The sequence below is a fragment of the Trachymyrmex septentrionalis genome, unplaced genomic scaffold (genome assembly GCF_001594115.1).
Source record: "Trachymyrmex septentrionalis isolate Tsep2-gDNA-1 unplaced genomic scaffold, Tsep1.0 scaffold94, whole genome shotgun sequence".
Classification (NCBI taxonomy): domain Eukaryota; kingdom Metazoa; phylum Arthropoda; class Insecta; order Hymenoptera; family Formicidae; genus Trachymyrmex; species Trachymyrmex septentrionalis.
In genome coordinates, this window is record NW_017306130.1 from 172,315 (window position 1) to 185,760 (window position 13,446).

At 33.6% G+C, this 13,446-nt stretch overlaps 2 protein-coding genes across 3 annotated transcripts in view; one reads left to right on the forward strand and one right to left on the reverse strand.

Annotated features, from left to right (window-relative positions):
- Positions 1–6,008, reverse strand: part of LOC108756087 (integrin alpha-PS2) — a 75,469-nt gene extending 69,461 nt beyond the window's left edge. For both annotated transcript variants that reach the window (XM_018499648.1, XM_018499647.1), the window contains exon 1: positions 5,367–6,008. In XM_018499648.1, the coding sequence (XP_018355150.1) occupies positions 5,367–5,551 (185 nt within the window). In that variant the 5' untranslated portion in view covers positions 5,552–6,008. The remainder of the gene's footprint in view (positions 1–5,366) is intronic.
- Positions 6,009–6,665: 657 nt separating this feature from the next.
- LOC108756084 (telomerase Cajal body protein 1) lies at positions 6,666–9,808 on the forward strand. Its single transcript, XM_018499644.1, has 5 exons — positions 6,666–7,162; positions 7,289–7,821; positions 7,913–8,145; positions 8,495–8,728; positions 8,802–9,808. The coding sequence occupies exons 1-5, from the start codon at positions 6,923–6,925 to the stop codon at positions 9,029–9,031; spliced, it is 1,470 nt and encodes a 489-aa protein (XP_018355146.1). The 5' UTR covers positions 6,666–6,922; the 3' UTR covers positions 9,032–9,808.
- The last annotated feature ends 3,638 nt before the right edge of the window (positions 9,809–13,446 follow it).

A 13,446-nucleotide genomic window follows, 5' to 3' on the forward strand; every position in this document is an offset into this window, starting at 1 on the left:
TTTTTGCGCGGATCGCACACGGCGCTTTGGTATCCGAGTTTCAATTTCCTGCAAGATTTACACGCCGTTACGTTCGCGCTATACACGAGCGCGATTGTAATCGCATTACATTCTTTTTTTTTTTTTTTATGAATAGTAAACGAGATTATACATGAATATATGTACGACCGGATAGATATATGGAGGAGATTACCGTCGCCGGTGGTAATGGCACATTGTGCGTACTTTAGAGCGCTCGTAGATATTAGCTGGCATCGGATGCGAGATGCATACGCTGCTCCCAATCATATGCATGAGACCGCAACGGGAGGCCGGGGATCTCAATTCAGTTCTCCCTCCGAAACGAGATTCCCTCAGAGAGTTCGCGCTCGCTTCTTCGCCCGTATATCACGTACCTCTCAGATACCGTCGCTAACATCGGCGATCGAAGGAAGCAACAAATTTTTTAATTCCTTCGGATATTGTTGAAGCAAAACACGTTCGTTCGGGTCAAGTCATTGAGAAAACCCATGGAAAGGACGTCACGTAGCGGATCCGTAATAGATCGAGCGCGTAGATTACGAAGATATTAATCGGAGCGGCACGGGTGACGAACAGCCTACGCAGTCGCATTCGTGATCCAAGAGACGTTCTGCATCGCCAAGTGTCTCATAGACGAATCGATCGTACTTCGTCAGATCGTCACACCTAGGCCGCGGTCCGATTCACACTCACAATACTTAATCAATCATTTCGTCTTCGTCGTTTGTTAAATGTTAAACGAGAAGAAATAATGTTCATCGTTGTAAATATAAATAGTGTTATATAATAGAGTGTTGTAAATATAAATCGGATCGCGGTTCTAGATTCTCGTAGAGGGAAGACTAATACTTAGAGACATATCGTACATTAGAGGATACTAATTGTTTTCTATTAATTTTTTTCTGTTAAAAAATTATATATAACCGAGCAGCCAATATTAAAAGTCTCATTATTGCTAAGAAATAATTAGTGCACTAGGAAAAGAATCTGATTGCATTAATGGGAATTCTGGCTAAAAATGGACAAATCAGGATTTTTTAGTTGAATCTAATGTAAATGCCAGTTGAGATGCCAGAATTCTCTGATTGACATAATCAGAATCTTCTAGTTCGTTAATTTTCAACCATAAATTTGGTTCAATTTGAATAAAACAGAATGATGAGAATTCTTTAAAATATTTGTGTAAAAATGGACGAAAACTGTGCTTATTTCCTCTGACAGTCAGTAAATAATCGTAAAAAGTGATAAAAAAGATACGTGTAAGTGAAAATAAGCTACGCATTGAGTAAAAGCACTTCTATACTTTTCATCACTTTTTACAAATGTTTTAAAGCAATTTAAAGCAAATTGTCTTCGTTTATAAATGGCACGTAATAAAAATCAACGTGTCATTTCTCGCTTCTGACATCACGATTCAATATGGCTGTGGTGACCACTCAGGAGTCTTAACACATATTTTTTTAATAGTACTGACTAAACAATTTTTTATAATAAATAAATACTGACTCAATAAAAGATAAATAAATCGTTAAATCGATAAATATACGGTTCTTGTGCTAAAAATATAGTGAATATATGTTTGTAATTAGTACATATTAAATAGTTAGTACTATTTAAATATTATATATTTATTAAAATTTAATACTTTTTTCAGTCTGCTAAACGTCTAGTTGACTTGGCGAAAAAACGTGGGAAGAAAGAGAAGAATAAGAATCCACGATTCTCTTCTGTACGAGCGTCATGAATGAATAAACGAGAACAAGATTCAAATTCGTCTCGATCCAATTATGGTGCCTCACTCGCGCTCCGTTTCTGCAAAGTGTATACAAGAAAGACGCGTCCATTTAATTTTAGATCTCAAGATTAAAAATTCACGATATCAGGTGACCGCGCGCGACGGAAATCGATCGCGAGAGGTGGGCATACAAAACAAACGCGGGTCCCATGTTCTATTTCGGGAATTGATGGCAATCGGACGCTTTAATCCCTGCGAACGGTGGAATTAACGAGCGCGCGAACGCGAGCGCTCATAAAGCTCGCACCGAGCTGGCCTAAATATAAGCGTCCACGAGAGAAACCTCCCGTAAGGTCTCGCAAGTAATCCGGACTTCCTGCGCCTCTTTCCTCGCGCCAACGTTTTCCCTCCTTGTTGCAAACATGACGCGCCGTTTCATCATTTTTAGGTGTTAAGTAACATTTTTTTATCCGATATATAAGAATGAATTATTGCAGCGGAAGTAGACTGAATAAAATATACTGGCTGAGTTTTTAAGGGAATATAAGCTAAAATCTGGATATACATCTGTATATTGGATATATTATATATCCTCGATTATCTTTTCAAGAGTACATGTATTTTTTTAAGTGGTAAAACTTCTGATCAATAATTACAATTTTATATTTATAAAAATATCTATTAATAAAGAATTGTCAATAAAAATATAAATTGTATTCCAGAAATTTTATTGAATATATACTTATATTGCATATAATGTATAAAAATATTATATTCCTTTCTCTGTTCCTGGATTATCATCTTTTTTTTTAAAAGTATGTGTAAGTACATATGCATTCTTTTCTTATAATTCAGATAATTCAGATGATCATCTTACCCGGACACATATAATAGAACTGTTTGAAATAGATTTTGATCGAAATTACCTCGTTTTCCCTAAAAATATTATAGAAATCTAAAGAATTATAACTAAACAACAGATTCCAATCGGAATCTATTCCGAATAATTGTACAGTACGTGCTTTAGAATGATTTTTACACTCAGCAGCAGAAAGATAAATATCATTCTCAATTTTTTAGTGATTGAAAATCCGTACCTGTATTTTCTTACTTTTTTAAAAAAGTATTTAGTACAAATGTTTTTAGAAAATGTTGAGTATAAATCTATAATTTCAAATACTGATAAATTGTAAAACAATGAATAACATACAATACGTAGTTAATCATTTCATTTAGAAAAATAACCCAGATAATTGTTATTATCAAAGAAAAATGAGGTTTAATGGGTTCTCTCGTTTCTGGATTACTATTAGATTTGGAGATCATTTTTTTCTATCACTGGGGATATTATACTGTGGGAATATAAGCGTGCCCATTTCACGGTTGATCGCTAATCGGCCGCAAAGAGCCGCAGGCCTCGGATGCAGCGTTCCATTGTGTGTCGCTATTGGCACTGACGTCGATTTTCCCGTGAATATAACGATATATGCGGGCGGCGCTATTACCCGGGTTTCCCCGTTTCGCCGATATTATTTATAATTGTCGCCGACCGACGACGTGCGGGAGCCGGAGCAGAAACGTTTATTCGTGGCCCGTCGCGAGCGTGAGTCACGAAATTCGACAACGAGCACGTTCACGGTTCACCGTTCGTGCACCAGATTGCAACGGGAAGAGAGTCGTAGCGTGTGTCTCCAGGGGTTGCAACGTCCCTGCAAACAGTGCAAACGCTCCCCTGGAGCGTACTTATCGATGATGGACGAGGGATTATCGCAGGTTATTAAAGCTCAAGATGAAACACGAGATGGAAATCCTCATCTTGCCGGGTGATATCTCGAACGGGAGGTCAGATCGCCGCGCCGTTCTGACTTGCAATGCGCACGACTGACGACATTTATTTCGTACGAAGAAATGTAAGAGCATCGAAACGCTGCTGTCGTAGGACTTTCGTTAAAATAGCCTGAAAAATTTTTAATATCTTTTATTCGCAAATAAATATGTATACGTGACGAAATTAATAGGAAGTATTGGACGTTTTAAATTACTGAGCGACTCATCATAAATGTTGATAAAATCATTTGTGGTAATATTTTAACTTTCTCAAAAGACATACGCATTTCGCAAGAAATGTTTAGTCACAAAACTAATTATCACGATAGTGCAGTATTATATCGATGATTTCTTCAAATTATCCAGGTGTTAAATTAAAAAATTATGTCCGCATTACGCCACTGATAGTTTCATTAGTTATTCAAATATTGTATAAATACAAATAATCAGTGCCGTATGTGTAAAAGCAAAATTTTTAATATTTGCACAATATTGGAAGAAATCATCGATACAATGGCACGTTGTCCGGACAAATTAGTTTTATTCGTTATTTGTGAGAAGCGTATATTTTTCGGAACAATAAAATGCTGTCGCAAATAATTTTTATCCACATAATGATGCAGGTAAAATTCAAGACGAGAGTCACATATGATAATTTAAAAAAATTCAATACTTCCTACTTCGCGAGTGAGTCAATCGTATGTGTAATCAAGCGATGAGTCAAACACCTGGCTAACGAGTTAAAAATTTACCTATTTAAGGAAAGCATTCATCTAATCCTATTACGTTACCTCCATCTATACAGTATTTACTTATGTGAGAATTTTATCCCAGCGAATGAGAATGGATTGAAATGAATTGAAATGGATTTTCAGAAATATTGATTCACGAATGTTAAAGTGAATGCTTTTCAATCTTGAATGCATTTTTATTCATTTATAGGAATTGCATGGAGCATATCTCTTTCAATCTAAAAATAACATTAGCTTTTTCTGTGCATTGCGAATAGTATCCAATTTAAAATTTTGAATAGAAAATGCAGTTTTTCAATCCAATTGCATCCAATTGGATCTAATTGAATCCAATTGAATCGAATTAAATCCAAATAAAAAGTATTCGCTATTTAAAATAGGCATTCGGATAGAAAAATATTTCAATCCATTTTAATCCATTCTCGTTTGCTGGATGACTCTCTCAAAAAATAAATAAAAAATAAAACTAATTATAACTTCAGTCACTTTCCAATTGCGTTATAGCGTCAATTTCTCCATATCGCACGCATTGCATAGTTTTGTATAGTTTCAATATTTAATATTCAAATTTCAGTGGAAGGGGGGGGGGACATTCTGAGATATATACTAAACGATTATTTAGTGATATGATTATTTAGTGTACAAGCATAGATATGGCAGTACAACAGTGCTCTTTTTTTCCAAGATATTCCGTGTGTTATCGAATTATGCTACGCCTTTTCCAAAGTAACGAATGAAGATTCATCCCGTGACATATCAACAATCGACAGTACCCTCTTTTCTAATTGAAATTTTAATCTTTGTCATTATTGATATTTCCAGATTACTTTTTTATTACGATATCGTACATTTAATGAAAAATCAAAGTAGCCAATTGAATAATATTTGACAATAATTATCATTTCATTTCGGATGCTTTCTAGCAAGAGATAAAGATGGCAACGCAGTGTAACACACTGAATTATTATGTCTTTCTCACATTACTCGTTTCTCAGAAACTTCATCAAGATGAAGAAAAAGAAGAGACTCACCATCCGCGGGCATATCTGTCACGATACGTCGACACAGCAAACCCAAACATGGACCTCTCCTCCATGCGATACACCGCATAGTGTTTCGTCTCGATGTTGAAACCGTCGGCGACGTGCCAGGTTGGTGAAACGACGATCGCGAGCCCGACGAGGAGGCTCGCCCAGAGAAGCCTCGTCGACCACATCCTGTCCGCTGGTCTGGCGTGTCACTGGCCGCACTACGAGCACTCTGTCACTCTGTCGAGTCACTTTCATATATGAGAACCGATCGCGCGAAAGACGAAAACACGAAAGAAATTAATAACAATAGTAATAAGCAAGGAGCGGCACGACGCGCACGAACGACCCGACGAATGGTATGAAAACTAGGAGAGTTTAGTCTTGAATTAACGTTAACTACGCAAGGTTTTACGCGAGTTAGCCGGTAGCAGCTGCACCACCAGCCGACGACATGTGTCTTCCGCGAGGCGCGAGGCCCTCGAGAGACCGACGACGAGGGAGGGTAAGGAGGAAGGGTAGGGAGAAAGAGAGCCGGAGAAGTCTGCTTGACGGACGCCCGCGGACAGACTGAGCTGAGTGGAGCACGACTCTTTCGGGTAGTCTTCGACTCTTCGCTTACTCGAGGGCCGCCGCCGAAGAGACTCCCACTCACGGCCCGCTGATCTTAGCCGACGTGCGTCGCGACGCCGTTGCGTCGTCGCCCCCCGCGATAAGCACCGGTACGCGCTGCTATACCAACCACCTACAAACCGATTTTTCGTATTACGGCGACGGCCGTATCACGATTATGGCGATATGGCGAAAAAAGAAATTGTGTCCTTGCTTAACAAATGACAGTCTACATCGCGATTCAGAATAGAATTCTATTGCCGTGTATTTCGAATATTTCGATATATATTCGCGGTGCGATATATATGCGCACTTTGCATAACGAACATAAATGTTAACGTATTAGAGTTAATTAAAATATCACTCATATCCGTAAATGGAAAGTACATTAAATTTTCATACACTTATCTCTTTTAACAATGCCTCCCCGAACACAGTCGTGTAGATTGCTCACGATCAGTTCAAAATTGAATGTTCTCTGAATGTATGCTACATGTTGATTGGTACTACCATTTTCAGAACCTACGTATGTGGACCAATGAAAAGGAGTTTTTCAAGCTCGGTATCCTAGGGATACTACAATTTCTAGGGCCTCTAACTGCACAACGAACGCAACGCGCCAAACGTATAATTTCGCAACTAAAATCCACGCATGATTTAACCTAACTTAAACTAACGACAATTTCTAATTAAGTGAGGAATTTATAGCAAGATTCGAAATCCATCTCCTTGTCTTCTTCTTTCTCTTTTAACTTTGATAAATCCGAGGAATTTACGTGGATTATTCATAAACTATCGTTATGCGAGAGATAATCTGACAATCTGGTTCAATGATTAAGTATAAACACATGCTGCAATCCTTTATATAAAAATATATAAATGGAAGTTTTCTAGGAGAAATCTGTGTTTTCATATAGTTAACTGATTGTGAGTAAACTGAATGAACAATGGAATGTGAGGGAATGGACGTTGAATTACGTACGTCAGTAACATCATGTGAAACTTTAAATAAAAATGATAAAACGGAAGAAAACAATGCAGAAAGCAAAGCTGATGAGACTAATCCAGTGCAATCAAATTTATTCGTAATGACCGAAGATTCCTGCAATTTGTTGAATAAGGAAGCTTGTTTGGGATCTAGTAAAATGCCGGACGAAACTGACTTCTTCACCTTCTCACAGTCACATGTAAGTTTGAGACAGATACAGGCAAGTATACTTTACATATAATTTGATAAAATTTATTTAATATGTAATATATCGTTTGCTATATTACTTAAGCGAATTGCAAAATAATGATCCTTCAAATTATAGGTAACATATGATACCTTATCAAAACCAACAGTAAATCTTGCAATAATGAAACAAACAAGAAACGATGAAGCTACAAACGTCACAGAGCCAAGAAATATAAATTCAGAAGATGCTAGCTCAACAGATTCTCCTTGTGTCTATAATTATAACTGGTCAAGAGCACCAAAGATGTTATGTGTAGCGACTAAGGAATATCAGCCCACAGATATGCATGAGAATTTTACAAAAGGTTGTCAATGGTCTCCAGATGGAACGTGCTTACTCGTACCATCGGAAGACTTCAAGATACGCCTTTATGAGCTTCCTAGAGAATTGTACTCTGGCCAAATTCCATCTGATTTTACACAGACCGATTTTACATCTGCTTTGACCATTAAAGAAGGTGGCCTTATATATAATACTTGCTGGTATCCTTATATGAATTCATGGGAACCTACAACATGCTGTTTTCTTAGTACCAGTAGAGAGAGTCCTGTTCATTTATGGGATGCATTTACAGGAGAATTACGTGCAACATACCGAGCTTATAATCAGTTAGTAGTAGCAATATTGCTCGAGTTTTCAATACAATTTTGTGAGAGTACATAAAAAAGGAGGAAAAATATATATTATACTTTTTTTTAGAGTTGACGAAGTAGAAGCTTCTATTAGTGTTCAATTTGTGGATTCAGGAAGGGAAATATGGTGTGGTTTCAAGAACGCTGTAAGAACTTTCGATACAGATCATCCTGGACGTCAAACAAGTGATATTCACTTTAAACATGATTTTCCAAATATGACCGGATTGGTTTCGTGTATCCGTGAAAATCCAATCATGCCTGGCTTAGTTGCCTTCGGTACATATTCTAAATGTATTGGTATGTATCTGTGATAAGATTTAATTAAATATATAAAATTTCTGATATTTGGATCAATTCTAAGCAGAATTCTAAGACTCGTAACTTGTTCTCGTAAAACTTATGACTAGTATTCTAATTTTATGCGTACATATTGTAAGGCGTATAGTTGTTAGTAAATATCTTCGATTTCTTGTAAATCTTATGGCTAGTAAGAAGCTGTCTGTAAAGATATTGTATAAAGGTATATAGACACTTAAAAGTTCTTATAAGTCTTACGAGAATATGTTACAAGTTTTACGATTCTACTTAGAATTTAAACATATGCCTGCTATAAAAGACGTAATGTTTCTTTTTTATATACTTGAAGGTTTGTATAAGGATGGGCCATTATGCACCTTTAAAACTGAAAGTGGTGTAACACAAATTGAATTTAGTTCTTGTGGAATGAAATTGTTCTCCGTTGTTCGGAAAAATAGTGAATTTCTATGTTGGGACCTCCGTAATCCTGGAAATGTTCTTTATTCTCTTGAAGGAAGACAATCGGACACTAATCAAAGAATACAGTTTGCTATCACACCTGACAGTAAACAAATAATCTCTGGTCCGTTTAAAAAATGTAAAATGATAAATAGCAATGCAATATACCTCATTAATTGATGTTACATATTCCATAGGTAGTGTTGATGGAAATATCATTGTATGGGAGTTACCAGAAATTACAAATTATGATGAAGAGAGTTTGAATCCAAAATATAAAATAAGACTATCCAAAGACTGTATAAATGGAGTAAGCTTACACACAAATTTACCTATAATAGCAACCAGTTCCGGACAGAGACAATATGGCCAATATATTAAGAGCGAACATAGAGATAATAGCGTGAGATTATGGTGGGCTACTTGAGATATTTATAGTTTTAGATAATTTTTTATTTATATATGGAGTTTCACGTTGCATAAAACAAAAATCAAATGTTTGGGACGATGTATAGCTCGTGTGATAGTGATTGAACGTTTACACAGTTCGATTTACGAAATTATAACATCAATATTATGAAACTGGCCAATCATAGTTGTTCCATTCTCCAAAGGAATAGCTATGATTGGCCAATTTTATAACATCGATGTTATAACTTTGATGAAGTGACGAAATTAAAATTGAATGCCAATATGAGTTTACAAAGAAAGTTACTGTTTATATACTTTTATTATTTGAAATAATCCCATATCCCTCATAAATGTTTCGATCTTCGATCCGGATCTTCTTCAGTGTAAATTTCTTCATAAGTAATCATTTACTTTAGGATGTAAAAAAAATCGCTGTTGATCTTGAATCGAGTTAATCTTTGTTAATAGTACAATTGAAAGTATAAGAAAACGACATAAATATAACAAAAAGCGATGAAAATTGTACTCTAAAATATGCCACTGAATTAATTTCGCAACTTTAAAATATACAGTAATTGTCATTGATTTATTGGCAAAATTATTACTTCTGAGAACTACTTATAAAACTCGGAATTCCCATCCTGTAACAATTCCAACGGGGCCAATTAGATTTTGCAAATCGATTTCACGGAAGGCAATGAAGAATAACTCTCCGTGATAAAAATAATTCCAATTTTCTACTGCATCGTACAAACCATTCACTGATATCTATCTGACGCGAGAAACAGTGAGATGAGACCATCGCATATAAAAGAAAATTAAGTTATACTTGTAATTCTGTAATGTTAAAAATGTAAAATTAAAAAATTTTTCGAATAAGAAGCTAATGTTTTACCATTAACTCAATCAAAGTTTAAACCTTTATCGACTTATTTAATAAATTTGTATACTAAATGCAAAAATATTTACGACTTTTTACTTTAAAAAATGAATATCATGCACGCATTAATTCGTCACCATTGTGAAATAAATTTAGGGAGCAGATAGAAGAGTTGAATCTCTTATTATGATGTCTGCTATTATGATATTGGAAAACACTTTGTTTATTCAGTTCAACCAAAAAAAGTATTGAACTGTTTTATTGACAGATAATTTTAAAGATACGCTCAATTTTTTTTCGGATGATATATGATGAAAACGAGAAATTAATTACATTATTATAATTGCACAAATTGCATTAATTGTGAAAGTGGAAATCGTATGAATTACGTTATTTGCATAAGTGTACTCATGAACATTGTTTTTTTTTTTGTAATTCATGTAATCGTTCAAAGTATAATCGAGACTTGCAAGTGAAAGGAAAAATTTTATGTTAAATAAAAATAATTATATAATCGGGAATTGGAACATTAATCAACAAAGAGAAAACAACAGATATTTCACTGTACCATTTATAAGGACTATCTCAGAATTATTAGAAATACATAAAAATGTATTTCTGACGCCGACGTGGACATATGTCTAACGACTATCTTAGAATTATATGATTTTTACTGAAGATTTTTGTAACAGAACGGAGCATAAAAATCGTATCCGATTACAGACTCCTATAAGTCCCCATTGCATACAGATACAGTTAGATACGATATCCACAATTACGGATAAATATCATCAGAATTCGACGCATACAAAATGCGGACAAAAATAGAAATCGTATCCGTAATTGTAGATAGATAAAAATCCACATTGCGTATATACAGATGCAGATGAATACGATATTCGCAATTGCGAATTAGATATCGCCAAAATCCGATGCGAATAGAAACAGACACGTTTTTTTATTCCACAAGCTTATAGATGCTGATACGCCGATAGATCTCCATTAGATACAGTTACACATTATTACATTTGCTATCCGTATTTGCAGATACAATAATGTTGATAGAACAGATAAGAATTAAATTTTCTCTTCGAACTTGCAGTTACAATAGGATAGGATTCCGTTAGAAACCATTACATTTTTTCTATTTCTAACTGTTTCTAACGGAAATTTTTATTAGGATGTACGAGCTCGTATATGCCATTCGACCAGCAAGTATTGAACAACAGAATGAGCAGATAATTTAGATTAGATTGCATTCCTTTTCGCGGAATTTTTATTTATGTATTATTACAAGGCATAAACGATTATATATAACTATCTTGCAACATTATGTCTTTGTACTAATGTAAGTGTAAATAATGATTAGTTTAATGGATGCATTTTATTTATATGGCTCTTAACGACACGTGTCAACTTGAATTGAAACTGATAATTTTGATAAAATATATTTTATGCTCTTTGTAAAGTGAAGATAAATAAGGGAGACTGGGACTCTTGGCATAAGAGACAAATTGACATTGCGATTGCGTATCGTTTATGATAAAGAAAACAATGGAAAAGTTTTTGCAAAATATTTCTTTTTTTACAACAATAGGTACTTCTCCCTAAGTTTCATTTAAATCAAATAATTATTACAATAGATAAATAAAAAAGTTTGATTCAAGAGCAGGAAAGTAACTTTTTGAACATTTCGTAATTTTATATTAATGTCCTTCTGCTTGAGAAAGCAAATCTAAGCAATATATTATTAGTTAAAAGACAAGTGTTTGTTAGTATATAATACATTATTTTGAGTAATAATAGTAATTTGTTATAATAAGATCTGATCAAAATCAGATGTGTGCAAGGATGAATATATTGGCACATATCACAAGACAAGGTTAGCTAGGTTAACTCGCTGAACTGCACGTGCGAACATTCAAACAATTTAACTCTGGCAAAACGTCATTTATATTTTCTATATTAAAATAAGATAGAATTAAAATATTTCACACTTGTTTTTCAGTAACAACATTTTGCTATTTAATCATTATAAAATAACTTTTAAAGATACAATTTTTACTAAGAAGTCCTTATCTATGTATTACCTAATTTTTATTTCTATTACTTTTCTATTACGTTTTTGTTTAATTTAATATACAATTTTTATTAAAAAGTATATATCTACTATCTAATTTTTATTTCTATTACTTTTCTATTACTTTTCTATTACGTTTTTGTTAATTTAATATAAGATTTATCATAGAGGCAATTCATATTGATATGTACCAATTTACCTCACATATCGGGGAGAGGGGGGGGGAGGGTAAGTTAAATTAACTACAATGCAGCATATCGTATTTCATTTGCAAAGAAACTATACAGTGTATAGAATCATTAATAGTATAAAAATGTAGAGAGAAGTTTTCTGTATCATATTGATATATTTTTATTATATAATAATTTATTGTTTAAAAAAATCTAATGCCAAAAATGTAAAAACTGTGCTAGCGAGATCCGGTCTCTCCTATAATAATTCTTTATAATAATAATATAATATAAAAAATATAATATAATATAAACATAAAACGTGATAGTTAAATTTAATTTTATTACTATTTTTTATTTTTATTCTTAATCAATATAAAAATTTAGTAAAGAACTAATGAGAGTCAAATGCAAATGTAAGAGTGAAGATTTAGGAGATGCAGATAATAATCAGATGTTGTTCTTTTTTACATCTTTTCCAGTAACAATATTCATATATTAGGTTAAGTAAAAAGTCATCGCGTTTTTTTAAAAGACATCTATCAGTAAAAACCGCAATTACTTTCTTACCAACAATATAAATATATCTTAACAGAGTAAAGTTTCAGCTTTAAAAATCTCTTTTTTAAATTATACGATACGACAATTTTTAATGGAGTTATGAGCAATTAAAGTCAAAATAATTCTTTTATTTAATCCGCGATAACTCAGTAATCAAAAGTCGTAGGAATATTAAAAAAAAACGATTTTGTAGGGAAAGTATCAAGCTTTCACGATAGGTAATCGAAAATTTTCTCAAATTCGTTTTGGACACGTTACAAATCCACAAAGTGAGAAGAAAATTTTTCGTCTTTTTCAGCTCGTAGTTTTTGGTATGTAAAAATTATCAAACTCATATAAACTTAAAAAATGTGATAAGCTTTTAAAAGTAGAGATTTCAAGCTTTAAAACCCTTTTTTTAAATTTGAATTTCATTCATTATTGACGAAGATATTCTATATACAACTTTGAGCTAAAAAATACGCGATGACTTTTTACTCAATCTAATATTAACGAATTCAGCCATTATCTAACGAAGTATTCAAGCAATTATCCTATAACGAAATATTCAGGCAGTTATCGTTTAGCGGTTCTTACAAGAATCTGTGTCTTACAGACAAGCTACTATTTACACATTTTAAGTCTTATTTAGTGGTATGCTATTATATTTTGAGATTAGAGAAAAGATTTTATGATTCAATTTTTTTTAATTAGCAGTTTATTAGCAGTTTTATGGCAATTTGACAAAATAAATGTTGGCA